This window comes from Aythya marila (genome assembly GCF_965140915.1).
Source record: "Aythya marila genome assembly, chromosome: 15".
NCBI lineage: Eukaryota > Metazoa > Chordata > Aves > Anseriformes > Anatidae > Aythya > Aythya marila.
Window position 1 is genome coordinate 4,450,098 of NC_139056.1, and position 26,168 is coordinate 4,476,265.

Here is a 26,168-nt window from a genome sequence, read left to right on the forward strand (position 1 = left end):
TATCTTTATCTTAGATACATTTACTGTATACTCATTCTTTGTCTACAACACATTGTAAACTATATCGATCCTTTTTTACTAAATGGGGAGAATTATTAACTTTATAATGTGTCTAGAAAAAAATCCCACATTATCACTAGAAGAGAATGAACATTCACAACTTTATTATACATCTAAAATAATCACAGTAATACCAAGTATTACGAATTTATTGACCACATAGATGATTTTTAAATTTAAATGTACATTATTATAATACGGATATTGCAATATTAGAAGAAATAATATAATGTCTTTTAAATATTCCAATAGTTTAATTTTAAAAAACCCTGCAATTAATCATAGCATGTTGTTTCTAGAAAAGATAGAGCTTTTCCAGAAAGTAATGCAGGCAAATGAATAAAAGTTTTAGTTGGTTTTTACAAACCTACTGTTAGAAGAAACTCTTTGTCAGCATTGATGTATTCTATACTGATAGTCTAGAACAACACAATTGTTCTGGAGCATCAGTCTCTGCAGAGTGTTGCTGACTTTGAACATGATGCAGAGTAGCAATTGGAGGTGAGTTTCTTATTGCATCAGAACTGAGTTTGAGAACAGAACTCAAGAGCCAGCTTGATTATCACATTTTAAGTGTGGCAGAGTATGGAAATAATAGTAAAGAAGAGAAGCAGTGTACTCAGCTGGGAGCAACACAAAAATCCTAAACAATTTATGACTTTCACATCTCACGTTCACAGCTCAGTCCTTCAAATCTGTCGGTAATTGTACTCCGAGTAGCATCTGTAGACAGCTTTTAAACATCAGCCATTGTATATAGTTCCTGTATCTTAAGGATTTTTGCATAATGGTTTTTGACCTGTTGGCTTTTCTTCCTGAAAGTTGCACGTGCAAGCCTTGTGAGCCCTTGGGTTTGTCAGGGTCAGGCTAATACACATCATGGCTAATTCTGAAGGTGCTAATTATTTTCATATTGCTATTATATGAAGTGACTAGGCAGGTCTTTTACCTTATCGCAAAGTCCTGTATTTGTCTTATTTTCCAGTTTGGGTGATTGAGTGGCAGGTACTCTCCCAGTATTCTGTGATTCTCTGAGCATTGTTAGGCAGAGCTGGTTTCCTAAGATATCACTCTAGTCTAGAAATGGCATGTCAAATGTTAAAGCGAGCTGGGAAGAAATTTATTTGGGCTGAAATACAGGTTCTTAATAATAATTTCCAGTGAAGTAAATTGTTAGTATCTACGATTATTTGGGAGTCCAGGTAGCCACCTTTTGTAGATATTTGCCGACAGTATAACGCTGAAGTAGATTTTCAGCACCATGTATGGCCTGTTTTAGCTGCATACCCATTTAATTTTTAAAGGCATTTCTATCTAGATACAGAAAAAATGTCATAGAATATCCAGAGCTGGAAGGGACCTATGAAGATCATCAAGTCCAACTACTATAGGATAAGCGCAAACCTCTCTCTTAGGATACAAAAGCAGTATCTAATAAAACAGAGGTTAATTCTGCAGTCCCTTACTTTACAATTAGAATGGTTAGAGTTGTAGTTTTTGCTTTGTGCTGTATCGTGAAAGCAGGTGTTACAGTTGATGAGAAGTTCCTTGAAGAAGGGTGGGTGAATGGGATAGAAGACTATAAAGAGTCAAGAAATTTAGACAGCTGTTAAAAATTGTCACTTATTCTACAGTGAGTTTTCTGCTTTCTCAGGTTGCCTGTTAACTCCAAAGTGACTGGTTGTCACTGGTCTCCCATAGTTTTTTATATCATTAAGGGAGCAAGATAACTTTATCCAGACAGAAAATGTTAGGTTGCCTCTTTTTATTGTCTTATTGCATACGCTGTCTGCTACAGCTGAACCCTGCTGACATGTAGCTGTGATGCTGTCAGGATTCTGACAATCCAATTCTGTGCTGTACAGCAGATGAAGAGGGCAATATAATATATATAAAATTATATGTTTTATACATATATATATAGATGGAGCCCATCCAAATAGTAATTGAGGGCCTCTGCCCACAAGAGTGAGCTTTGTGATGTCCTTCAACCCTTACTTTTAAATTATAGCATATATTTATAGAAAACACCGATACAGATCTCCTTGGAGATCTTCCCTGTTCCAAGTCCATGCTTTCAGCATGGTGACTCGACATAGTCATTTTCCAGGCCACGGCGAAACCGAGCCGTCAGGGTACGGCTAATGACAATGACCCGTGGTGCCATGCAGTCCTCACGCCTATGAAGGATGTTCCATATGAGGATGGCAGCTGCCAGTGTGGCCAAAAGACAGGCTCCGATGTTCAGGTAACAAGACCATGAGAGGTTGGTGTACGGTCCAATGCGGTAGAAAGTCACCAATCCAATAACCAGGACAAAACCTGCAAAAAGTGTGAGATTTTTTTTTAATGAGTTACTCTTGAATTCCTATAATGGCAAGGTGACACAACCCCAATGGTCATGAATCTGTAAAGCCTTTCCCTTCTTATTACAATATGCTGTATGTGTTCTTTAACTCATGTAAACATGATGGTACATGCAAAGACTGGATACCTAAAAAGCAGTTTTAATGATTAGTTTACACCTATTGACTCTGGTTTAAATTTCTTACTCCCACGTTATTCCTGCTTTGCTGGAGTTCAAGTTACATCCCCCCCCCCCCAGTTCTCTTATCCTACGCAAATAACCTCTTTCTTATTCCTGTTGCCTTCACAGAAAACACGTACACTAATGATAATGATTTTTGTTTGTTTAGAATATAGTGAGTTTATTCTCAGATTTTGAAATGTTTATTTAAGGCAAGCCACTATAGTTAAATGCAAAAATGAATAGCTGAATGTGTTCATAGAAGGGAGGGGGGGAAAGAAGGTGAAACAAATGGGACCTAATGGTCCTAATTTCTCTATGCTGGCAAGTGTTACGAGAGGATAAACCAGGCTTTTGAGTTCTTTAGAAAAAGACAAAAAATACAGTGAAGATGAAAGATGCAAGTTGGAAATGAAATGCAAGTAGGAGGAAAAAAAATCAGTCGTCACTCAAATAGGCATGACACTTACTATTCCAAGAGTCATTGTGAAATCTGAATATTCCTTATAAATGGATATAATATGAGTATTAATTTGGGATATGTCTGGCATTGTTACTGTTCTAATGTCTGCTTAGATGGTAGTTTCTAACTCAGTTGCTTGCTACACCTTCTTCTACAGTAGCATGGTCCCACAGACAGCATATACCAGAGATGACTCGAAGTAAGACATTTCTCCTGAAGGATACATGAGAAAATAGATTCTTACATTAGGAACAGGTCTTTACTGCTATTTTTCCAATCTATGATAGCATTTGCTGTGAAGGAAGACTAAAATACTATGGAAGAGTTTTAAGTTGTTGAGTTAGTTTTAAGGACAGCAATTGACATAATTCCTTGATTATTTTTTTTCAGCAAGATTCTCTGAGGCATCATGAATTCTAGCAGTTATTTAATTGTTCATTTGTAACTAAACTGAACAAGTTTCATGTGGGAAAATTGTAGCCACACGGAACACAGTTACAGAAATCACCAACTTTTCCAATAATTGTTTGTTAGCGCTCCAAGGAAAGCTGTGGGCTTCTTGGATTCCCTGTGAAAATGTACGAGAACTGGAAAAGAGGCCATTTTAACTTTAGCTGTGTTGGAGATGGGGGCTTAATTAATAATTAATTAATACGTATTCGTAAGTATACAAGTTGGAAAGTTGCTTCTTGGTTCCTGTTTGATAAAATACTGAGTTATGGTTGGGGTAGAAAAATCGTGAAGTGCTTGACAAGTTTAAATCTTTTTTTTTTTTTTTTTTTTTTTTTTTCAGTAATAACTGCTGGACAGCATGCTGTGTATCAGATTATGCATGCTTTTTTTTTTTTAAAAAAAAAAATAAATAAAAAATCTCAGTTTCTTGAAGCCAGACATGTTATCGATGTCCTCGGACCGTAGAAGGTATATCATCTGTCTTTGAAGGAGTCAGTTTTTCTGAATATTCATGGGCTTTATCTCATCATGCGAAAGTGGAAGCGTTCTTTCCTTCATGCAGTGAAAATCCTCACTGAAGCTTATTTGTTGTTAGGGTATTCACAGAATGCTACTTTTGTATCCGAAGCTAGTTGGTTGTGCTCTTCCTTTTCTGTGAAGCTTCCTTGAACTGCTTTTGAATTACTAATGACTTTGCTGTTTGGTGTTATCTGGGTCTTGTACAGCTTTTTCTTTACTGTTTACAGTAATGGTGTATAAGAAGGCAATCACAGCTGCAAAACAAAACTGTTGTGACTCGTTTTCAGTGCAATACATTCAACACTGCGTTCTTCCTCTGGAGTTCAATTTCTCCTTAGGCACATAGTTGAGGGGACAGGTGAAGATCAGATCTTGTATTTGTGGAACACCGACACCAGTTGCTCTTCTACAGGTTGTAATCCACTTTTCAAAGGGTGATAGGTACCATTTGTCTCATATAAAGACAGGAAGCCGAGAGAAAGGGAGGTTGGTTGTACTTCCTATGGCCAAGTTGTAGACCTGTTCCTTTTCCTCCTGGTTTAAAATTCTCAGAGGAAGGAGGGTATTGAGGTACAAAACAAAAGACTCATCTTACTGAAGAATCTGCCTGGCGCATGGCAGATGTTTGCCATCAGTTTTCCTCTTGAGTTTTCATTTCAGTTCATGTTTCACAGGGAATTCCCCCAGAAGGTAAGTATTTAAAAACAAAACAAGGTAATGCAAATCATATAGCCTGTCAGAGGCACTGGCTAGACTTGAAATAGCTTAATTCACATTCATTTTTAAAGTTAAATTTAATACTACTACTTAAGGAGGAAGGAGCTTTGAAGCCACGCTGTGTGCATCAGTGGCCACTTACAAATACCGCTAAGGACCAGTTATACTTGTTAATAACAGTCCCCTGTATGCTATCATGCAGTATTTGTCGCATGCTTTCTTGGCAGCAGGAGCTAGGTTCGAGATCACCAGTTACATGGAGTAACCCTGATATGCAGTATCTTGCAGCTTAAAGCCCAGTTATTGATTTGCAACTGCTGCCTTTCCCACTTCAGGTTTACGGGTATTTACTGGTCCATCTAACCTAGGTAAATAATGGTTGATCAGCACTTCCAGTTTCCTCACTGGAAGTCACGTCTTGTGCAAGCCTGCTGGGAAAAAATGTCAGGGTTCCTGGTGTGTGTGAGCTCTGCTCCCTTGGGCATGAGTTTGCCCCATTCTTTGCTCACTTAGTTAAGGCAAGCAGCAGTCTATGCACACTCCTTTATGGCACTACAGAGGTAAATAAATGCTACAGGCATGCTTTCAAGATTTAAACCTTTTCTTTTCCCTAAACACCTTTTTCCTCCTTATGTATCACTTACAGCAATTGCTGTCCTGGATGACAGCACATCTCTGCTAGATGGGCCAACCTCACGAACATCCTTCCATCTGATAGAGAAATTATCCACTAGAAAAAAGGACTAAGGTTTACTTACAGACCCCAAAATAAAACTATTTATGCTAGCAAGACTATTTCCCGTCACAGGCCTTTCTCCCTAACCCTAGATCAGATGATCAGCCAGTGGTGCAACAGGCTTCCTCTTCTCTTGCAGTTTTGTGCCAGTGTGTGAGCAGGAGGGAACTGGGAGGTAATCAGTTTCAGAGCTCCCTGACTTGGCAGATATCAGGAGTGAGTCAGTCACTGGGGCTCTTGAGTGAAAAACATAGGATCTGTATTCTAACTTTGCCACAGGCTAGACAGGAACTGACAGTTAAGAGAGAAAAAGCATGACTGAGGTGGGAGCGTTGGAAGCACATTACTCCAGAGCGTTTCCACAATTAATCAGGGAAAGTAGAGTTTTATTTTGTTGGGCCTCTTATACAGCTATATCCAAGGAGTGCTTTGTTTTGCCAGATTGATGGATAAAACCTCACAAATAATTACATGAACACCACGTGTTCACAAATCCTAGGGCACTGAAGCAATAATAACCAGTTTCTGTATTGAAAGAGAATGAAACTGAAGTTTGACTAACATTTTATTTTTACTAACGCAACTATAACAAGGTATTTTCATGGGGTTGTTATCTTCTGCTTTGTGTACTGCGCTAGTTATTAGTGTAGCTTTGACAACATTTTACATGTAATTTGTTGCCTTGAATATTTCTGAATATACACGCAGTGTATCACTTGTGAAAACTTGGTGTAGGTAAAATTCAGTGCCTACTGGTGGTTGTGTGATATGGGCATAATGCGGTTGTTAATGTAAACATGCCAATGCAGAATTCAGCACTGTTTTGAGAAAGGCTTATTTGTTTCGGCACACTTTTAAGCATGCACTAAGAATAGCTTCTCTGTCTCCCTGATTGCAGTGATTTTGACTTCAGATAAATATTTGTAATATTGAACAACAGTGTCTGAATTAAATTTCAATGTTCCAGTAAAATACTTGGAGGAAAACAGTTATTGCCTTCCCAGGCTATTTCCCACAGGTAACTTCTACTAAAAATAACCAGAAAATTGCTCTACTTGCCATAAATCTTTTTTTTTTTTTCTTAATTCATGATATACTTTTATTCCCTTCTACAATTGCAGCATCTACTGTGTGATATGATTAAAGACACTTTTTAATCCATTATAATCTTTTGTTCTACAAAGCATCTCAGTATTGAAAAAGGGAGGGGATGAAAAAGTGAGAGTCATGGATTGCAAAGGACTTTTCCTATGGGAAAGCAGTTAAAGTATCTGTTAGAACGGTGTCACTTCTTGCTACTTATTTTAAGAGTTGTGGATAGGAAACATTTCTTTAATACTCAGTTTAGTTATGAGAATATTAATTTTTTTCTAGGTTAATTTCATTTCTGTTGGGTAGCCGTGACAGGACTTTTAGATGCATGGCTGAATTTCCCTGTATTAATTTAATTGGAAAGAAGCATATGTCAATCAGTTTCAGGTCACTTACTGTGTATTGTCTAAAGTCTGCACAGAGGCCAGATCTCTACGAAAAATCCTGATGAGATTACTTAAAGTACTTTATTTTCCCATAGAGCTGCTGTTTATCTCTGGTTGTTTCCCATCGGTAGCAAAACAAGCCTGAACAGGGGGTGCTTTTCCGCTGGGGAAGGAAACAGATAACAAATTCACTAGGAAGACTTTTGGTTGGGACAGTAGTTGACCGTGTTGGAGGGGGTGGGTTTAGGAGAATGCTGCTTTTTGAACTTACATTTTACATCTGTGTACTGAACTTCCTGTTCGACTGTAGCTGGCTGTAAGCCAACTACAGATTTTTAATATTTTACAAGAACTTTCTTAGTCGCTTTCTACTTGGGATGTTTTTTTCCAGACGCACCTTGATTTGCATAGATCTTATTACGACACTGATACTGCAGTCTTAGAAGTCTCCATTGTTTTTTGGGGGGGATTGGTAGAAAGTCTGTATCAGGAACAGTGTTAATTTGCCTCAGGAAGTACAATCTCATCCCCCAGCTCCCTGCTATGCCAGAGAGCACACAGCAGGCTAATTTATCTGGATGAAAAAGCCAGCTTAGTAGGTCAGTGTGAGAAGGGTTTATAATCCTTGTCTTTACAGCTTGTCCCATAGGATGATTTTCTCTGCCAGGAGGAGGGAGAAGGAAAATAGAGCAGCCAGGCTGTTGTTCACATTTTGCAAATGACCCTTGTGCTGTAAAAACGGTGAACAGGGAGGGGAATGCTTAACTCCCTTCTCTACATACCCAGCAAACCTTTACAGGGAATGGTTTAGCTGCTGGGAATCGCGAGCTTAGATAAGCTGCTTGTAGAATTTCAGTTTTATTTATCAAAGTGAGCTAGATTCCCAAAGTTCAATTGCTAGAGGAATCAATATAAATGATTAATCAGTTAATACCTTTTCCTGGATCAGTTTGGCACAAAACAGTTGTTAGAGTGTGAGGCAGCTGCAGTGCTTCTGTGATACTTCTGTGCTCTTCATAGTATCAGCCTGACAGCTGTAGATGTATGCTTGCTTTGGTTTACAATGTCCCAAGGACTTGAGTAGACTTTGAATTTTTATTTGGATATTGTTGAGTACAATAAAGGCTCCCAAGGATTTTGGTAAAATGTAACATCTCTTAGAAATTACACAAGTTATGAGTAGCAAAGCTTCTCGGGGCAATTGTGGTATTCTTTGAATTTGTCAGTTCATCTTTGTAACCCTGTAAGGCTGAGAGACTTGTTGTAACAGAATGATTTCTACCTTGTTAGTGGAAAAGGAGGTGCAGACCACTGTTTAAGAAGTGTAGGTCTACTGACAGTGAACTTTCTTTTCCTAGCTACATTCTGGAGATTTCCATAAATATAATGTCAGTCCTTGAATTGAAGGTTGAAAAGCATTCCCTATGAAGTAGACATAATTTCTGTTGGCCACCTGTTTAAATAAGGACAAATGTGCAGGCTTGCAGACCAAAAGTTAGCTGCAAAGACTGTTTGGCACCTGTGAAGCACTGGCAGTTTGAGTCAATGGAAGTTCTGCTTTTGGTCTAAGTAGATCGTGTGTCAGACACAGGTGAGAGCTCTTGTCAGGTGGGGAAAAAAGGAAGATAAGCAAACTGCAGAGAGAAGCAGTCACTGACCAGTGATCCTCCCAGAAATGTTAGTGATGGTAATTTGTCTTTAAGGATGAGCTGTTTTCATGCGTTTTTCAAGAGTTCTGTCCTCTCCATCTTCTGAGGCATCAAAGGATAAACAGGAGTTTAACTTTGGCTCTAGCTAAATGGCTCCAGTTGAAACTTTTTAGCAGGCATCTTCATAAACAGTCAAATCAGTACTTGAGTTGAACATATTTCGTATGCTTCTTTCTGCATTACTGCATTATTTCTAACAGTCATAGCATGCATTCCTTATACTTGCATATTTATCGGTAATATATTATTACCATATTTCGAGTTAGAATGCACCCTTGATGTTGAGATGTCACAACAGATTGTCTGCTACTCAAATCTGTATTTAGACGTGAAGAATACAGGCGGGCCGTTTTCCTGCTGCAGTTGAAGAGTTCAACACAGTCCTTGTGAGATACTGCCCGTCCTAGCTTGCTGGTTCAGCTGTTCATGTGACCCATCAGTCAAAGCAAGCAGGATAGTCTTCCATGTTTTAAGATCTTTCATTTTGCAGATATATGAAAGCAAGATCACTTTGAGATTTGCAATCCACATAAAGAACATGCAAGTTTGGTGTTGAGGCAAAATAAGTGAGAAATAAAAAAAGCATTTACCGCAAATCAGGCAGTCAACTTCTTTCTTTTTGTTATGATTTTTAGGTTTAGTATCATTTATTTGCTTCCTTTTCAGGAAGTGTTAGGCTGGAGCTCCACAGATCTCCTTATAAAACAGATCTGGCTTGAGGGTGTTGTGAAGGAAAAAGGTGGAAGGAAGTAATACAGAAATCAGGATCATGTTGCTCTCACAATTATAGTCAGCTATATTCTCCAATGGCTGCTTTGCTCTTCTGTGCTGCATTAAGATTTTCTGGACATCAACAGAGCTAAAGTTGTAATACCCAGAAGGAAAGGAGAACTAAATAAGGTAAATGGTTTAAAGTGTTGTTGGTTTTAAGGCACAGACATAAGAGTGTGTATGAACTCAGGTTTCCTGTGATTTGTTAGGGGTCTAGAGTGAAATACACTGGCAGATGGAAAACACAGTAGAAGTTGCAGTGCAAGGCTTGAAATTCAAAAGAGGTAAAATTGTAACTTATTTGGCTGTAAATGGCAAGCTCAGTAGGAACACAAAAGGTTGTAATCTTCAGGATATCAGGTATTAAAGTAATTTAATGCTGAAAAGTAATTGGAATATTAACCATTATTATTCAGACTTATTCCAGTCTTGGACTTCCAGAAACTAGGATGAGATCTAATGCTATCCCAGACCTCCCTACCTGTTTCTAACACTTTCCTCTGAAGTCTAATATTCACCCTTGTACAAGATAGGAGACTTGGCTAGAATACATTAGGTCTGATCTAGTCTGGTAGGTTACTGCTTGCAGTAATTTAATGTTGTCTGAAGTGCTCTTTATTCCCTGTCCTGTTGGTATGGGTTTCCCTTCACAACTACTCATTGGATCCTCATCTTATATTCAGCACATTGAGTTTTTAACAGTTCCTTGGGGGAAAAAAAATCAAAAACCCTCTAGAGAGAAATTTCTGAGCATTGACACAAAATTCCACATACAACACTGGTTCCATTTTCACCACATTGCTTTTCCAAAGCAAACAGTTTGCTTTCCTGTTAACTGGGAGGTGTGAGGTTGTGGAGCTTTGGAGCTGTGCGAATCCCATTGCTCTCCCAGGAGCAACTCTGTTTGCTCTCTTCTTTCCTTCCTCTTTGCTTCCTGGGGCTTTTATCTTCTGTCAGAGGTCTGTCCTTTTTGAATGATTGTCAAATATTTGTGCAGGTTGTAGAAGTGAAAAAGCAGGGGAGCCTGAAGTCATCACAAGCTCTTGTGGGATAAAACATGGTTGATTAGAACTTGTGATAGAGTTTGGAAGATGATACTTAGTATGCGTAGTGTTCTAAAACAGAAAGGACTTGTGTTCAGACTACAGGAAACTGTAATGAAACCCACACATTTGGAAAAGAAAAAAACAGGAGCTGGATGCCTGTTTTTTAAGTATGTGGCAGGATGACATCTGAAAGTGTAATGAATAGGAATCGCCCCGACAATACTCAAATATTTAATAAGATCCAAGTATGTACATTCTATGATCTTGAAGGTCTTTATAAAATCACTGAATAATCTAGGTTTTTAATATTGTTCTTCTCACACAAATGATCTGTTTGCACTAAAATATAACCTCATGTACACTATGGCTTTATCCCTTAAAATACCATCCCTTCTCCATTTTACTCAATGCGTAGGGAAAGCAGGCTTTTTAACAAGACCAAAATTCATTGAGTTAAAGTTTGGTGAAAGCAGAGAGTCTTTCACAGAAATTTAATCTGTAGCTGCTTTACTGTTAAATGAGAGTTAGATTTTTTAAGAAAAGTCACATAAGCTCTTTGAACCAAGCAGCCTGAATGCTGAATGTGATCAGCCAGAATGCAGCTTCCTGAGAAGTGGTGACAGAAGACTGCACTACAATATAAATGAAGTAGGGTGGAGCTTCACCGTGATTTAACTTGGGCTGTTTCATGAACAAAGTACTTTAAATAATCCGTTCTCTTCTGATGCCTTGCTGTACTTTGAAAATGGATGGGAGATTATCAGCTTGGAATGGAGGCTCAGAAGTGAAGTGTTACCCATGGTTTACAGGGTAAGAGGCAGTCAACTTTCTTCCACTTCATTAAAAAAACAAACAAACAAACATGGTATCCTAGATGTAGCAGCAGTTATTCGTCAGAGATACAGAAACATTGGACTTGCTCACAATTTTCACATTTTGTCTGGTATCAGACAAATAACATATTAACCATTATGTGTAAAATGTTGTGTGCGCTCAGTCTGAGGGATTTGTTTGATGGGGCTGATTTTTTGGCCAGTTTGAGTGGCCTGACATTCCAAAGCACATCTTTCTTTCTGAAAGAGGAAAAAGCCTCTTCTGTCAGTGCAAGCTGTACTCTGAACTGTCTGTCCTGTGAAGACAACCCTTACTGCCTGAGGGCAGTTGCAGTTCACACACCACTGTCCTGGCAAATTAGAGAGGTTTCAAAGAAGTCAACTTTATACTGGGATAAGGGCAGATATTGTGACTACTTTTTTTGTTTGTTTGGTGTTTTTTTTTTCTTTTTTTTCAGAATTCCTATCCCTAAAGCTGGTAGTAAAGTATGGGGGGAGAGCTAACCACCAAAGTCATTGCATCATTTCTGCAGATGGGAGAGCTTTGATTCACGCAGCATGACGTCTTTCTTTGTAGCTGTCATGAGCTGCCAGATCCATCTCCTCACACCTTTTGAACACAGACAAGCAGATGAACTTCTTGATTCAACAACTTCTTCAGCCATTCTCATTAGTGTTTTGCTAATCATTCTGGCTCTGGCTGTCTTCCCTTCTCCCCTCCCAGCACTGGGGATTTCAAGGTTCAGCTTGCATAACAGGTAATAGCAGGCATTTCCTTCTCCTGTGTCGGGATATCCTGGCGCCCTTCAGTCTCTCTCTGACTGTGTTTAAAACAGACTCCAGCACAGGAAAAAAAAAAAGTCTAAAATTAGCAGCCTCGATAGAATAAAGGCACAGGGCTGTCCACTGTGCTGTTTGTCAATGAAACAACAAATCTAAACAGGGCCAGAATGCATTTCCTCTGTGAAAAACAGACATGTTGAGTTTGGGGGAGGATGGGAGGGAGGGAAGAGTAAAGCCAGCATTGCACCTGAAGATCAAGGAGAGATATGCAAAAGGTATCCGGAATTGTAAAAGTCCATAGTATACATGAGACTGGAGGGAGGCTTTATTACGGTGAGGCTACATATCTGGCTTTTGATTTTACTGAACTGATGCCTGGGGGTCTTGCTGCACCTGGAGTCTGGATCAGATGCTTTGAGAGTTACAGAACCTCTGTTACACCAGTCTTCTCTTATTTGACATTCAGGTTCATCCGTACCGGGTGGTTATTGCTGTGGGAACCATATTTAAATAACCTGGGCTAGATTCTGGTCTTGCAGCAGGATGAACTGTGGATCTCAGATTTTTATCATTGTAAATATTCAATGGTTTTAAAATTCAGTTTTGGCTTTTTATAAGTGTTACTTAATTATAATCTGTTAGTTACGTTAATAACAATGTATGTCTGAAATATGATCTTGTAAACAGTCTGAGCGTTCCACTCCATTAATCACAGTTTCATACATGGATAGTTTATAGGATTGGACTTGGTATAATAAATCCTGAGTGACTTTATGTAATAAAGATCCTTGCCACTGCTCTTAATAAGATACCGTGATAAAACCATTTCCTCTTTTCCTCAGTCATTTCTGTATAGTCCTCATCTACGAGAATTACTGTGGGGAGTTTTATTTATGACTGTCACTGTTGCAAGTTGACTCCAACTTTCTTTGCTAGATTGTAAGACATCTCTCTATCAAAACCCAGCCGATCATGACAGAGTAAAATTCAGTTACCTGAAAGCAAATAATAGAGTTTCAGGAAAACTCCTGAAATTTGTTCTGCCATTCTGCTATGTTTTCAAACAGCTGCTTTGATATATTTTGCTCTGCTAACCTATGGGATTATGCTGCATTGATTTCATTTCTTTTAGGCTTGTGTTCCTGGTTTCAGAGGAAATAATAATGGCTTGTTTTTCTAGGCTGGCAGAAGACTCATTCTGATATTTCCAACATAAAAGCTCCTATTCATGTAATGCAGAATCACATGGGGAGAGCTTTTAAGAGACAATAAGCTTACTTTTAGATTTAGGCCTTTTTGCTGTGCTTTATCACTTGAAAGATTTTTGAAGTAAGAAACTCTTTTTTTCCTGGATTTAATAGGTATGAAGTGTTTTTTTCCATCAGAAAAAAAAAAAAAAAAAAGTGTACTTACTGGCAAGCTGGAACACAGCAGCTATGGCCTCCTCCCACCACTGGGTATCCTGAGATATGATGGGTATCTCCACTAGACCCAGGACGAAGATGAGCTGGCCAGCAGTCAGAGCAACAGTAGCAATGAGGTTACAGGCACGCATCATGTCAAACTGCACTAGGGAAACATAAGAAGGAAGTCTAAAGTTAAAATGATTAAAAAAAAATAAAGGGGGCAGGGAGGTAGTGTTTCAAATCCTGGCTAAGCAGGTATGTAAAATGTATTCCACAGAAAATGTTTCTCAAATACTATTCCCACTCCTGGCAATCCCTTACTCTTAACTGCATTTCCTGTGGTCTGATTAGGGGCAGATTTTCTTTAGGATGTGTTGAATATTTTCTTTAGTTAAACAGTACCCTATAACTGTTGCTTCAGAGCAAAACAATCTCATATGAAGCAAGTAGCTAATTTTGAAGAACAGCCTGCCGAAAGCGTTTGGTTTCTGCCCTGTGAAGATTCTACATGTAAGTAGTAGCCAGAATTGTTTAGGGCAGGAACTGTCCTTTTGTTCTGCATTTGTATGGCACTGATTGAAATGGAACCTTTGTTCATGGTTTGAGTTTTCAAGGCTCTAAGACAATCATACCACAGGGAAAAAAAAATAAAAATCTGTAACACTTGAAATATTTCACCTAGTCCAACTGGATTGTCCTGAAACATTTTGTGGACTAACACTAACTTATTGCTGGTTTAAGAGATGCTGATAATAGAACTTCATATAGAGAATTCTTAACTTTTCCTTCTTTTAACATTTAACTAATCTTTTGGAAACACTGCAAAGACCATCGTATGTTACACCCCCTGTGCAACAAAGGATAGATTTACATTGAAAGATGTCAATGTTTGACAGTTCCAAATGAGGTGTTCTTGTGCCATTTACAAGTGAAAGAAGTTACATGACTTCATATATTTATAAATATTAAATATAAAGAACAAATGCAGAAATAATTATAGACATAAATACCTCGAGTCTTGGATAGAAACCTGATTCAGCTGGGTGCTGAATCGAATATATTCATTGCAAAGTTTGGTACTTTTAGTCAGTTTTTTTTCCTACTTTTCCTGTTAACCTGGTGGATGTCCTGTTTTCATCCTTTTCCTTCCTCTCTAGCAAAAGGTAGGTTTTGTAAATATCATTGTGCCAGTTCAACATCTCTTGCTAATATGTTGTTGCTATTCTGAAACAGAAGCAGCTCAATGTGTAAGTCGTGTGTTAGAAAAGGAAAGGCTCAAGACATGAATTGTCATGTGATTTTTCAAAAGCAACTTAAGTGTTTATGATTGAATTTAGGTGCACTGACCACCAGAATTATATTTTTCTGGAGAACTGTAAACAAAAATTACTTCTCAGTTAGATAGCTTTGCCTAGGGACTTTTTTTATTTTGGCAGCAGGATTTGTGGATTTCAGTGTCTCCAAAACTTATAATGCGTTTTTCCTTTTTACAGAATGACTTGGTGATGTCTTTGTTCCTATTGCCCATTGCTGTGCAGTAAAGCTTTGTAAAATTTGTTGCGCTAGCTTGTTTGTGGTACGGTAGGCATATTCCACCTTACATTTATTGGAACAGTCCATGACTGAGGAGCTGATGCCTAAGAAAGCAGGCAGCAGTGGAGAAGGAGAAAAAGGCTTGGAGTCAAAGTTTAAATTTTGATCTCTTCTGTTGTTTGATTAAGACTTAAGTCATGTTTGCCAAGTGCTTGGATATTTTCCCTCTTTGCCACCCTATTTCTTTAGCTAAGGACTGAAGTAAATTCCTGATCCTCTAAGGAGACTGCCAAGAAGTGCAAAAAAACAAAACTTGATATCAACAAGAGTAAATTGTGGTAACACAATTACATAGTGGTAATCATTCAGTCCAATCTTACTGTTGTGAACCATAAAAATTAGTTTAATCTTTATTTTCTCTTCATAGTTCATTTTTAGCTCCTAGTCTTGTAAGAAACAACTCATGATTTAATTAAGATACATAGTCCATTAAACATTTTCATATTGAATAAAGTCTTAAGATGATAAAGTTGGTTTTGTTTTTCCTAGTGAGTTCATTTCTGACCAGAGAAGAGAATTATTTCATTCAAAATTAATTTGCTTGAAGTATCTTAACTTTCAAAGTTGCCCTTTGTAGCAGTAAATGATTCTGATTCTATGATTCCAACTTTTGTCATGTTCAACATTTATAGCTCATGGTGGCTGACTGTGAAATCGTGTTTGGAAGCCTGCTGAGCTTTGTAAATATCAGCAAAATCTTGAGCATTAGGAGTATTCTGCATTTCCACTTACATGGATTTCTGTAATACTTCAAGGAGTGGTACTTTCTGAAGTGAAAATTAATTACTTTTAAATGAGGAATATACTAGAAATAGCAGGCTTACAGCCATTATTATAAAAGTACTTGCATTTGTGACAGAGCTGTCTATGGTGTCAGATACAAAAAATACTTGGTTCACAGCCATAGGGAATTCTGTTGCCTTTCTGCATGGGGTATGCATGCATTAGAAAACAAAGCAAACAAACAATTCTAAAGCTTATCACAGAAATATGTACTACCCCTTGTCATAGAAACATATTTGTCTTTACTGTTATCCATATTGTCTTTTCAGTGTAACAAGTATAAATTCTCTTGTCTTTGCCATAAGTATATCTAGCACACTAAAACAGCAAGTTTTATTTTGACTAACTCAACTGCTTTCAACAAAATTTGTTGTCATTTAGTCTTTAAATAATAGTTGGGTGATCGCTGTCCTATTGCTGTTGGAGTGCACTGGATGTGTAACATCTTTCTTTGCATGAACTGCAGATTTAGGGGTGCTTTTTCAACTCACATCCACTGCTGTTTGGAGATGCAGAAATACAACTAATATTTTAGATAGCTGTTGCCTTTATCCAAAATGGTCATACGTGGAAAATACGGGAGCGGAGGGCGAAAGAGGAGAGAGGGCTACTGACAAAATTAACAGTGTACAACTCTTAAAAGCTCCATTTTTTTCTCAGTGGAACTTGCTGACTTGTCTGAGTCTGGATCTGCCCCTCTAGTTTACTGTGCTTAATCAGTCATTGTACTTCGCATGTTGTCATCTCAGCACATGATAATTCTGTTCTGTGCACGTGCAACCCTGACCTGAGCTGCAAAATGAAACCCAGCTACCAGTCCAGCCACTGCGCCATCCAAAAAGGTGGTAGTTCTGGAAAGCACCTATGACTGCGTTTTATTGAGGACAACCAAAAAAAGTGGACAATGCTGGTCAAGGACGGGAATTAAGCATGCAAATGAAAAGCATTTCTTCAGAGCCTGCACCCGAAGGCTTAAAAGATGTAAAACATGCTGAGGAAGGCAAGGCCACAAGCCTTTTTTTTGCACTTGAGTGACCAGTCACTTCAGGAATAGATAGCTCTTATCTTTCAAAACATTTGCTTTTATTGCATTTTTTTATAAGGCCTGTGAAATTTGGTGTTTGTCTGTGTGTCTTTAGTCTGTTGATATTTTAATTTTTATGTAAAGCAAAAATTCCTCCGCAGCCAGCTGCAGCCCGTTCCAATGGGTCTTCTATAATTAGTATGAATGTAGAGCAGTCTGTTTGACCATGTCAAATGTTCTGCTTCATTTACAGTAATTGTGATCCCACTACAGCCTCCCATGTCCATTACAAACTCTCACTCTGCAGAGTGATTTGTACTAGCCACCATATGTGAGAACGAGAAGTTCATAATGGTTGTGTGCACAAGTACGGGTGGTATTTGTATGAATGATTAGCTTCTAGAATCTATCATCTAAGACTGTCATGATGGCATAGGTACTTTGCATGTACAACTTTTTTGTTTTGAACTCACTAATGTCACTTGTCTCCTGAAGTTTAACCATCGAAAGCATTTCCTACAGCTAGAAGTAGATGCTTCTAGCAGAATAGAGCTGGACACCACCAGGTGTATTTTTCCGTGCCTTCCTTCACCTCCCTTAAAATGTGATTTAGCTGTAGAGAAATGGAAAGCGATAGACACAGAATGGCTTCAATGCTCTCTGGAGCTGTTGTTAAGCATTACAAAGTGCTAGTCTCTGACTTCTTCCTTTTGGAAGCGCATCTGGATCCCGGTATGCTTTGAGAAGTAATTAATTCATGGTCAGGGATTCTAGCTGTGTTTCTTGTACAGCTGGGTAGTTAGGGGCACTGTCTAATGAATTCTGCTTTGTTTAATACAGTTACCAGTCAAGGGTCAAAACCCAAACTCCAGGGATGAGACCAATTCCAATTCCCCATTGCCTTGCTCATTTCCTTGACCAGAATTATCCATCTGGATTAGGAATGCTGATTTGACTTTAATTGCAAGCAGCAGTTTTGTTTTATGTTACATGATAGCACCCAGGTTATTTGTGCTTTGCAGAAGTAGGTTAGTCATATTGAAGAGTAATTTGCAGTGTTTTAGAATAATAAGAAGGATGATCTCATTGAAAAATCGTGTTATGCTAATTGCTGAAAGCGTGAGGTTTTCTTCCCCTATTCTGTTTGCGGGAATTCAAGCTTTTGATTGATTAAAGCACAATGTATGAATGAAGGAAAATAAGCAGCCCAAGATAACTTAGTAGTTTAAAACTTCCCCTGTGAAATAGCACTTTCAAAAATTTTAGTGCAAACTTCAGTACATCTTCTGCAGCTTCCTAAGTTACCAGCCGTGGAAAGAGATGATGACCAGAGTTTCACTCCCTGTGTGGGGCACAGGATCATATCTGAAGTTATTACCACGACTGCACAATTTACTGCATGGCATCAAAGCTGTAGGAGATGACTCTGAATGTGTTATTATCCTAGTCCTGTTTTCCATGATTTTAAATCCAAAAATATGTTTAAACTTTAGCTATTAGAAGTTCATTATGCATAGCTGAAGTATACTGCCATCTTAGGCTGCTGCTGTCAGTGTATCCATACTGTAGGGTATTCTTTTCTTGAAGAAATTTCCTTCTTATATCTAGTGATTTTATATATATATATATATATATATATATATATATATATATATGTATATATATAAATGGTTACTTTAGTTGCATTTAACTTCAGTTTTCTTTTAATCTCAAAAATTACACTTTTTGGTATCTATTTAAAAATTATTTCAACTGATAAAATAATACTTTTTATCCTTTTTTAAAAAAACTATTATTATATATTATTATTATATTAACTTTTTTAAAATTAATCAGTTATTTTTCATTGTTAGCATAAAAAGGCAAACTTTATAGGATTTCTACTGGTGATCTCTTTTTTATGGTTCTATGGTTTATTGATTATTCAGTGAGTCACTGACTATACATACTAAAATGTATCTGTCTTCATAAATCTTTAGTGTTTGTGCATGTCTATTCTGGAAAGGAGGATAAAGCCTGCCTTGCTCTTCTAAAATAGTTCTAGTCTTCTAATTAGGGATAGAACTATCAATGCTTCCTGTCCCTAAGCTGCTTCACTTCTTTTTGTAAGAGCCTGTTTTCAGTTGCTCATAGCTTTGCTAGACTTCATCTTCTTGGACTGGGTGTCTGCAGGCTGAGATCATGTGCTGCTTCTGGTACAGTTTAATCTAAGTAGGCTAAGTAATTAGATTTTCTCAGATGTAATCAAGGCATTGAGTACATGGTTTTCATCCGGAACTTGACGTTTTGTTAATGTGTTAGCCTGAGAAGGGATGCATCGCTTGCTGTTCCTAAGAAATTCACTCCAGTAGGTAGTCTTAGAAGTTTTAGTACACGTTTGCTTAACAGAACTCTAGCTGACAAATCTGCTGAAAGCTCAAGAGTGCTAGGTATATTCATCACATATTACCTTTGGTGAGCTCATAGCTGTCACAGAGCAGGGGATATGCCAAAAAAAAAATTGACTACAGTCTTCTCATGTGTTCAGCTGAGCTTCTAGGAATCCACTACGTTACCAGGCACTGGAGCTGAGGGCAAAGAGTTAGTTCTTTTCAAGCTCTGAGTCCTCACTGTGTGGGTCTGGTGAATTCCATTTCCTACTCCTGCCCTAGGTAAGTCATTTAAAAAGTAGCCGTCTGCTATGTCTGGGCTTTATCTAAAGGTTTGAAGTCTGCATATGATTCAAGTTAGGGTTAGCACTTGCTTCTGTATAGTGGTGGTGTTCTTCAGCCTTCCTAAGTGGATTTAAAAATCCATATTATACAGACTTCAGAATTGCAAAGCCAGGCATCCAAACATTAGGAGAAGCCAGCAGAGTACATGCTTGCATGAGTGGGATTACAGTTTTTTCTCAGGAGCTTTGATTCATTCAGTGCATGAAAGCACAGCGCAAAAAAGCTGAAGGGGTGCTATGTAAACAGTCGCTCTTTGGCTTCTGTCTTGCTGACTGTTGTGTATGGTCTTGCAACAAAGCTGAATTCTGTGCTGGAGAACTCAGTTCTGTATTTTGTAAGAAACACTTCTTTATCATTCTAAAAAATCTACCCAAATTTTTGGCAACTAATTTTGTGTTCCTCTTGTTTTGGATGTCAGCATTGTCACCAAAGGTCAGATGGGGATGAAGTCTCCACAGCTCACATGGCAATCAGCTGGAGCTGTGCCTTGAGTTTCAAGAGCACTATGAACATGCAGAGTATTCTGTTGCTGGATGGATGTCTTGCAAATTAGAAGTCAGTTATTTGACTTGGTTTCATCTCCTAGATATTTTTCTGAAGTGTGCAATTTATGATCTTGTGGTAAAAATTTTTAAAATATATAATCTGTGGAAAATGGGAAAATGCCTTCTGCCTCGCTTCCATTTTTTCCCCACTTACAAAATTATTTAAAAAAAGGAGGGGGGGGGGAAGGGGAGGAGGGGACCAAGTAGTTTGGCACAGTTGAATGTTCTGATGTTGCAGTTGGACTTGATGACCTTTATAGCTCTCTTCCAACTGAACTCTTCCATGTAACAGTTTAGTGAAATCTTAGGTGCATTGGAACTTTAGGATTGAGCTCATCTGAGCTTGTATTTCCTATTTGAATATTTAGTTTAAAAGGTGTATAAATCTTTTTTTGGTGGAGCAAGGAAGAATTTTGGTTTTGGAGTGAAGGTATCTGCATCAACTATTTTCAATGTAAATTATGTTTCAGTTATGGGGACTTTTCAAACAGAACATTAAGAATGCGCCTATATAGGGATCAGTTCTAACAGACAAGGCTCTTATGTAATTCCTCTTGAGATATTGGTTGAATACATGTTATGACAGTTTTGCATGGTTATAAACATCAGTGGATTGGTTATAAACATTTGTGTTGGTGGCTGTAATAAAGGTACTTAATGTGAAATGTTTGGAAGCTCCTTAGCCACTTACCCTCCTAAAGCTTTAAATGAATTCAAAGCCTCAGTAGTGAGGGTAATGAAATAATGATTTCTCTGATATTTGTGAAACATGTGAAGATAACTGTATTGCAATGTTAATTATCCCAAATCAGCCTGAATCCCAAGAAGTTTGTGAATGAATCAACCAAGAATGTGGCATCTCTGCCCACAGCAGGGAAGATTAAAGTAGACGATGTTTACGGTCCTTTCCATCCCAAGCCACTTTTATGAGTCTATGAAGTTTCTAACTTTATACAAAAAAAAAAAAAAAAAAGTATACAACATAGGAAAATCATGTTAAAATGAACGTTCAGTCTAAGGAGAGTAGGTGTCTTAAAATCTGCCTCCAGAAAGATTACATATTGGCCTCCACTGTTACAATTTTGTGATTTCAATTGTTTGAATGTTGATCACATTGCAGATGTTAGGAAGGGAAATCACAAGCCTGGAGCTGCCAGCTGCCTGCATGGACTGCATCTCTGTGTAACAGCCTCAGCAGCTTACTGGGCAGCCTTTGGCTGTTTTTGTTCTCATGGTAGCTGTGTTCTCCCAGTGCAGTGTGCCTCCTTTCTTCATCTGTATATGTTGAATAATTAATATGCATCTATAACACACTCAGCTGCTGGACGCAGACTGGTTTCTGTACAGCCAAACTTTGCAGAAATTCCTAGTGGACAGTGGCATTCTCTAAATTGCTGCCGATGTGAACAACTGTCAGCTCGTTGTTCCCACACAGAGCAGCATCCTGACTTAGTCACTGCACTTCACAATGCAAGTGTTTGCATAAATCATACGTTGAGGCTGGACAGGTGTTTATATTTAGCCCTTACAGGAGTCACGTAGTCATTCGTGACCCTGTGCCTCTCCCTGTCACTGGTTATTCTGTTTGTAAGGACTACAAGTATCGTACTCCGGGCATCTCCCTGTAGTTGAAATAAGCATCCCACTGTTGGGATTTTCATTCAGTTCACCTGGAACCCTGAAGAACCAAGCAAGGTTGTAAATCATTTTAAATGCTTCCCTATTCCTGCAGTTCCACGCTGTTTGTAGTGTTCTTCGGACAGAAAGGAACAGAGTGTGACTGTTGCTAATGAATAAATCAGCTCCATCTGTCCACCCAGTCTGTAGCACTGCAGGGCTTAAGGGCATAGCTGTACTGTGCAGCGGGATAAAAAACATCTAAGCTGATTTCAGGTAATCTGGTGTGTTCACACGGTGCAATGCAGCGTTACCAGCCTGGTGTTGGGCCAGGATGTAGGTAACGGGGGCTGTGCAGGTCTGGTTTGCTCTGACAAAAATTCCTGAGACATGCTGTCTGACATAGTTCTTACTGTGTGTGTGCTTCTACTACGCTTATGAAGGGTTAAGAAATGTAGACAAGAGCCAAACTGTGTGGCCTAATCTTCTGAGCATTTGTAATATCTCTGGAACAATCTCTGTAACCTTTGGCAAGTTTCCTTGCCCTCACACAGATGACAGAAGTGTTAGGCTACCTGGCTAAGATTCTTTGGAGTGTTTTGAAGAGGGAATATGCCATCTGAGTTCAGTAAAAGCCTTCAGTTTTGCATCATCTAGTGGCTTGTCCGTATTAGAAAAACTTCAATTGGTATCCTCATAACTGGGCTCTGATTCTCAGCATAAACAACGATTTCTGATCTGACAGACTGGTGCCACTGAAAGGGAGCTCTCACCCGTCAGCACACCTGCATCACTCAGCTTGTGCTACGAGCAGTACTTGTTGGACTCGCAGTACCACAGCTTAATCCAACAGAAGAATAACCAAGCAAAAAAGCAAACACACAAAAAAAATCCACTCTAAACCTGGATATTTCCTTGCTGTTAGCCATGTGAATTGGTTCACAGAAGCTTTTTAGTATCACAGATGGTTGAAGGAAGGGTGCAGGAACTGTGGCAAGAAGGGAGGTAAAGGAAGAAGTGGATAAAAGAAGGGGGGAGATCAGACCCTTCTGCCAGGAGCAGTAATGTTTTAGCTTGAATGGAGTTGAAGTACTTCCCCCTGCAACCTAAGTCACCCACATTTCTTTCATGTTGTGCTTTGTTGAAATCATTCCCATTGTTTAATTTCCATCTCATTTTATAGTATCACTGACTACTCTCCCTGGATTTCTTTCTTTCCTGTTTCTAATATAGTATGGATATAACATAATACAACATAGCTCTGTCCTCTGAAAAGGGGTTTTGCCAATGATTTCGGTGGGAGAAAGAGCAGGCCCTTAAGTTGTATTCAGTGAAAAATAGGTTCTAAGACTTCTCTGCCAGTAATTGAGCCTACTTGCAGTAGCATATTTAGTGGACTGTTATTTATGTGGTACTTGTACAGGAGTCATCAGTATATGCAAAAGCTAATTTTCAAAAATACTAAACCTTAACTCTTTGAGGATGGAGTTCAAAAAGTTGTTTATATATATGTATTTATATACACACATGCGTCATTATAACTGACAGATGAGGATTGCTATGTATACATTACTTAAATAATATGTGATTTTGTATTAAAGAACTTATTTAAAATGATGAAACCATGGCTGCAGAATTGGGCCCATAATAAGCACACTATCCATGGAAACATGTATTTTTTTCCTCATTCTTTGTTTCCTCATTAGATTGTCATTGTACAGCTGTAGAGGTGAGATTTTCTTTTAAATGCTGTAGAGACTGAAAATTTGACTTGTGCTTACTCTTTGCTTTCAGATTAAATAGTGAATGGATGCTTGATGAAACGAGTCATTGGGTTTCAAAGTCCTTCTTCAACATTTTAAGAGCTTTTCTTGGCGTCAGTGTAATCATGTCCCCAAAAGAATTCTCTGTAATTATCACTTTTAAATTTAAAAATTGTCTATCACATTTTGGTTCTATTTGACGTAAGAAATTGCTATATGCAAATTGCAAATAACCTGCTGTATGCAAAAATGCATACAATTTTGCTATAAAACTAGTTTTTCTATGCCTATCTTTATAGTACCACCCATCTTTTGAACTGTGTGTAGCAAGAAATACTAGTTTGCGGATTTAAAATGCTGCAGGAGCCAAATTCAATATGCAGGAGCTTATTCTAGCTGTTAGATAAAGACCATGTACTTTTAAAATTAATTAATTGTATGCATGTTTTTCAAGTTAGAACATGGCTTATAAACAACAATTGGAGCAGTGATTAGAGTAACGAAGTTACAGGTAGATATCAAGGAATTTTTTGAACAGTCTAATCCTATTTGTGATGAATTGATATTGCGTAAGTTCTTTTAGTTAAGCTGGAAGTCATGTTTAGGCATTTATAACAGTTTTTAGCACATGTGAAAAAAATTTACTGCACTTTTTTTTTTTTTTTTTTTGGAAAACATGATGTGGTGTGGGCCCACAGGAAAGCTTTTTTTTTTATTTTTTTAAAGAAATTCCTCTCGTATTTTTGTTTAGTCTCCAGAGGGATATAAGAGATTTAAAGGAGGAACAGAGCATTTTGTTCTTTCTCTGCTTTTCAAACCATGAAAAAAACATCACTTCCTTGAAGGATTCATTTAAAGCACTGTTTGATTTGCCTGAATGAACAAACCCCAAGGCACTGCTGTGCTCAAAACCCTTGTCTGTTATCAGCTTGTTTAGATGCCTGCATAGAAGCCAGCTGCTGAAACCACAGGCTTTCAGTGGAGAAAAGTTCTTGGAGTTAGCCATAGTTAAACCAAGGTGTCAGAGATGAACACAAGTATTCCAAGCATAATTCTGCTCTAGTTTAATGAGAATAGGGTCACACCCTTCACATCATTAATATAAGGGGCACTTTTTTTATTGCTCAACTTTGTAAGTCTGCAAATTGGCTTACAGATTTGATCTTAACCATTTTTAAACAGTTCAGTTTAAGCTATATGTATTCTTAAGATCCCACGAGTCTGAATTTGCAAATGAGAAATGTGTCATGCTTAATGATTTTCATATGATTAATCTTAAGAGGTGTTTAGGTGTTTAGAATCGGATGGTTAACATTGATTACAGAGAGCTACATGGATGTTCTGCTTAGGCTGTAAATTCCTCATGACCTAGTACAACGTATCAATGACAATCTAGTGGAAGCAGAGAAGTCAAGAAATTGAACTTACGTTTGACAGTGCTACGAGACTCCTGGAACCCCGCTGATTCTGAACCCCAGCCCAGGGCTTCACACTCGCGCTCCTCCCCTTGCCCATGCCTGGTGCTTGCACCTCCTTTGCTCTTTTCTGCCAGCCAGCACATCTTCCAGAGCCCCACACTGCGCTTACGCCCATCTTCCAGGGTCTGGTACACCCAGTTAGGAGTAAAGGCAGCTGCGTTGTTCAGAATAAGTGAGACCAGGGCTACCAACACAGCTGTGGCTACCAGTTTCTGGACAGTCATATCTGACTGTCAGCTCACTGCCAGTCTCTATTTGCAGAAGACACAAGGTCTCAGTCAGCTCCAGCACATTGAAATTGGACTTGAAATGGAGGCAGCTTCAATATGATGTTATGAATGGCTAGAGAACATCACCGTTCATTCTCAAAGTCAACTCCAGAGGTGTTTCTGATCAAGCAAATGAGAATTTTGTGAGGTAGATAGAATTCCATAAAATAAAAGAACACAAAAGAGCTTTTTTTAGGTTTCTCCGTCCTTCCCGGCTTTGGCTTATCCACCTTCTTGCACTTTGATAAGCAATGCCAGTCCTGTGATGAACTGGAAGATAGGGACTTCCATTCCTTGTGAGACAAAATTCCTTGTGAGGCAAATGGAGGAGGACTCCAGTCTTGAAGCAGAAGAGCCTGAACTGCTGCTGGGGCGAGGGAGGGAGAGCTGCTTGTCAGCAGCGTGCCTCAGCCCTCAAGAGCAACTGTGCAGAGCGCGGATTCCTCCGAGTCAAAGAGCTCCAAAAGCCTTTTCCAGATGCAAACTTCAAAATATCCCTCGAACACCGACAAATGTCATTCTCAAATTGCAGCTGAACTCCACGTGAATGCTTTCATCCCAAAGAATTATGAAAGTTTGGTGTATCCTGAGGAATTTGCTCTGCTGTGTCCCTCTGAACGCCTGACTGCAAGTGGCAGGGACCAGAGGACGGGCTGCTGTGAGGAAAAGGTCTGCAGCCCCCCCCCCTCTTCCCTCAGCTAAGAGGAAATGGCTGTTTTTGTGGCTGTTTTTGGTGAGCCTCAGGGCGTAGTCGGCTGCAACAAACAGAGCCGCTGCCACAGCAGTCAAACATTAACAGGATGTGTTTCCTGAAAGGAAAAGACTATGGAGACTTCTAAAGTTGTCCCTCCTCCCCTCAGAGCGTCCCCCTCCACGCCTCA

General features: G+C 38.7%; 2 protein-coding genes across 2 annotated transcripts in view; one reads left to right on the top strand and one right to left on the bottom strand.

The window, feature by feature from the left end:
• IFT140 (intraflagellar transport 140) overlaps positions 1-26,168 on the top strand; it is a 73,092-nt gene that overhangs the window by 28,731 nt on the left and 18,193 nt on the right. The gene's annotated exons all lie outside the window — the stretch shown is intronic.
• TMEM204 (transmembrane protein 204) lies at positions 145-26,062 on the bottom strand. The gene is made up of 3 exons (XM_082772581.1): positions 24,969-26,062; positions 13,509-13,664; positions 145-2,382 (listed from the first exon to the last, which is right to left on the bottom strand). The coding sequence occupies exons 1-3, from the start codon at positions 25,240-25,242 to the stop codon at positions 2,138-2,140; spliced, it is 675 nt and encodes a 224-aa protein (XP_082628707.1). The 5' UTR covers positions 25,243-26,062; the 3' UTR covers positions 145-2,137.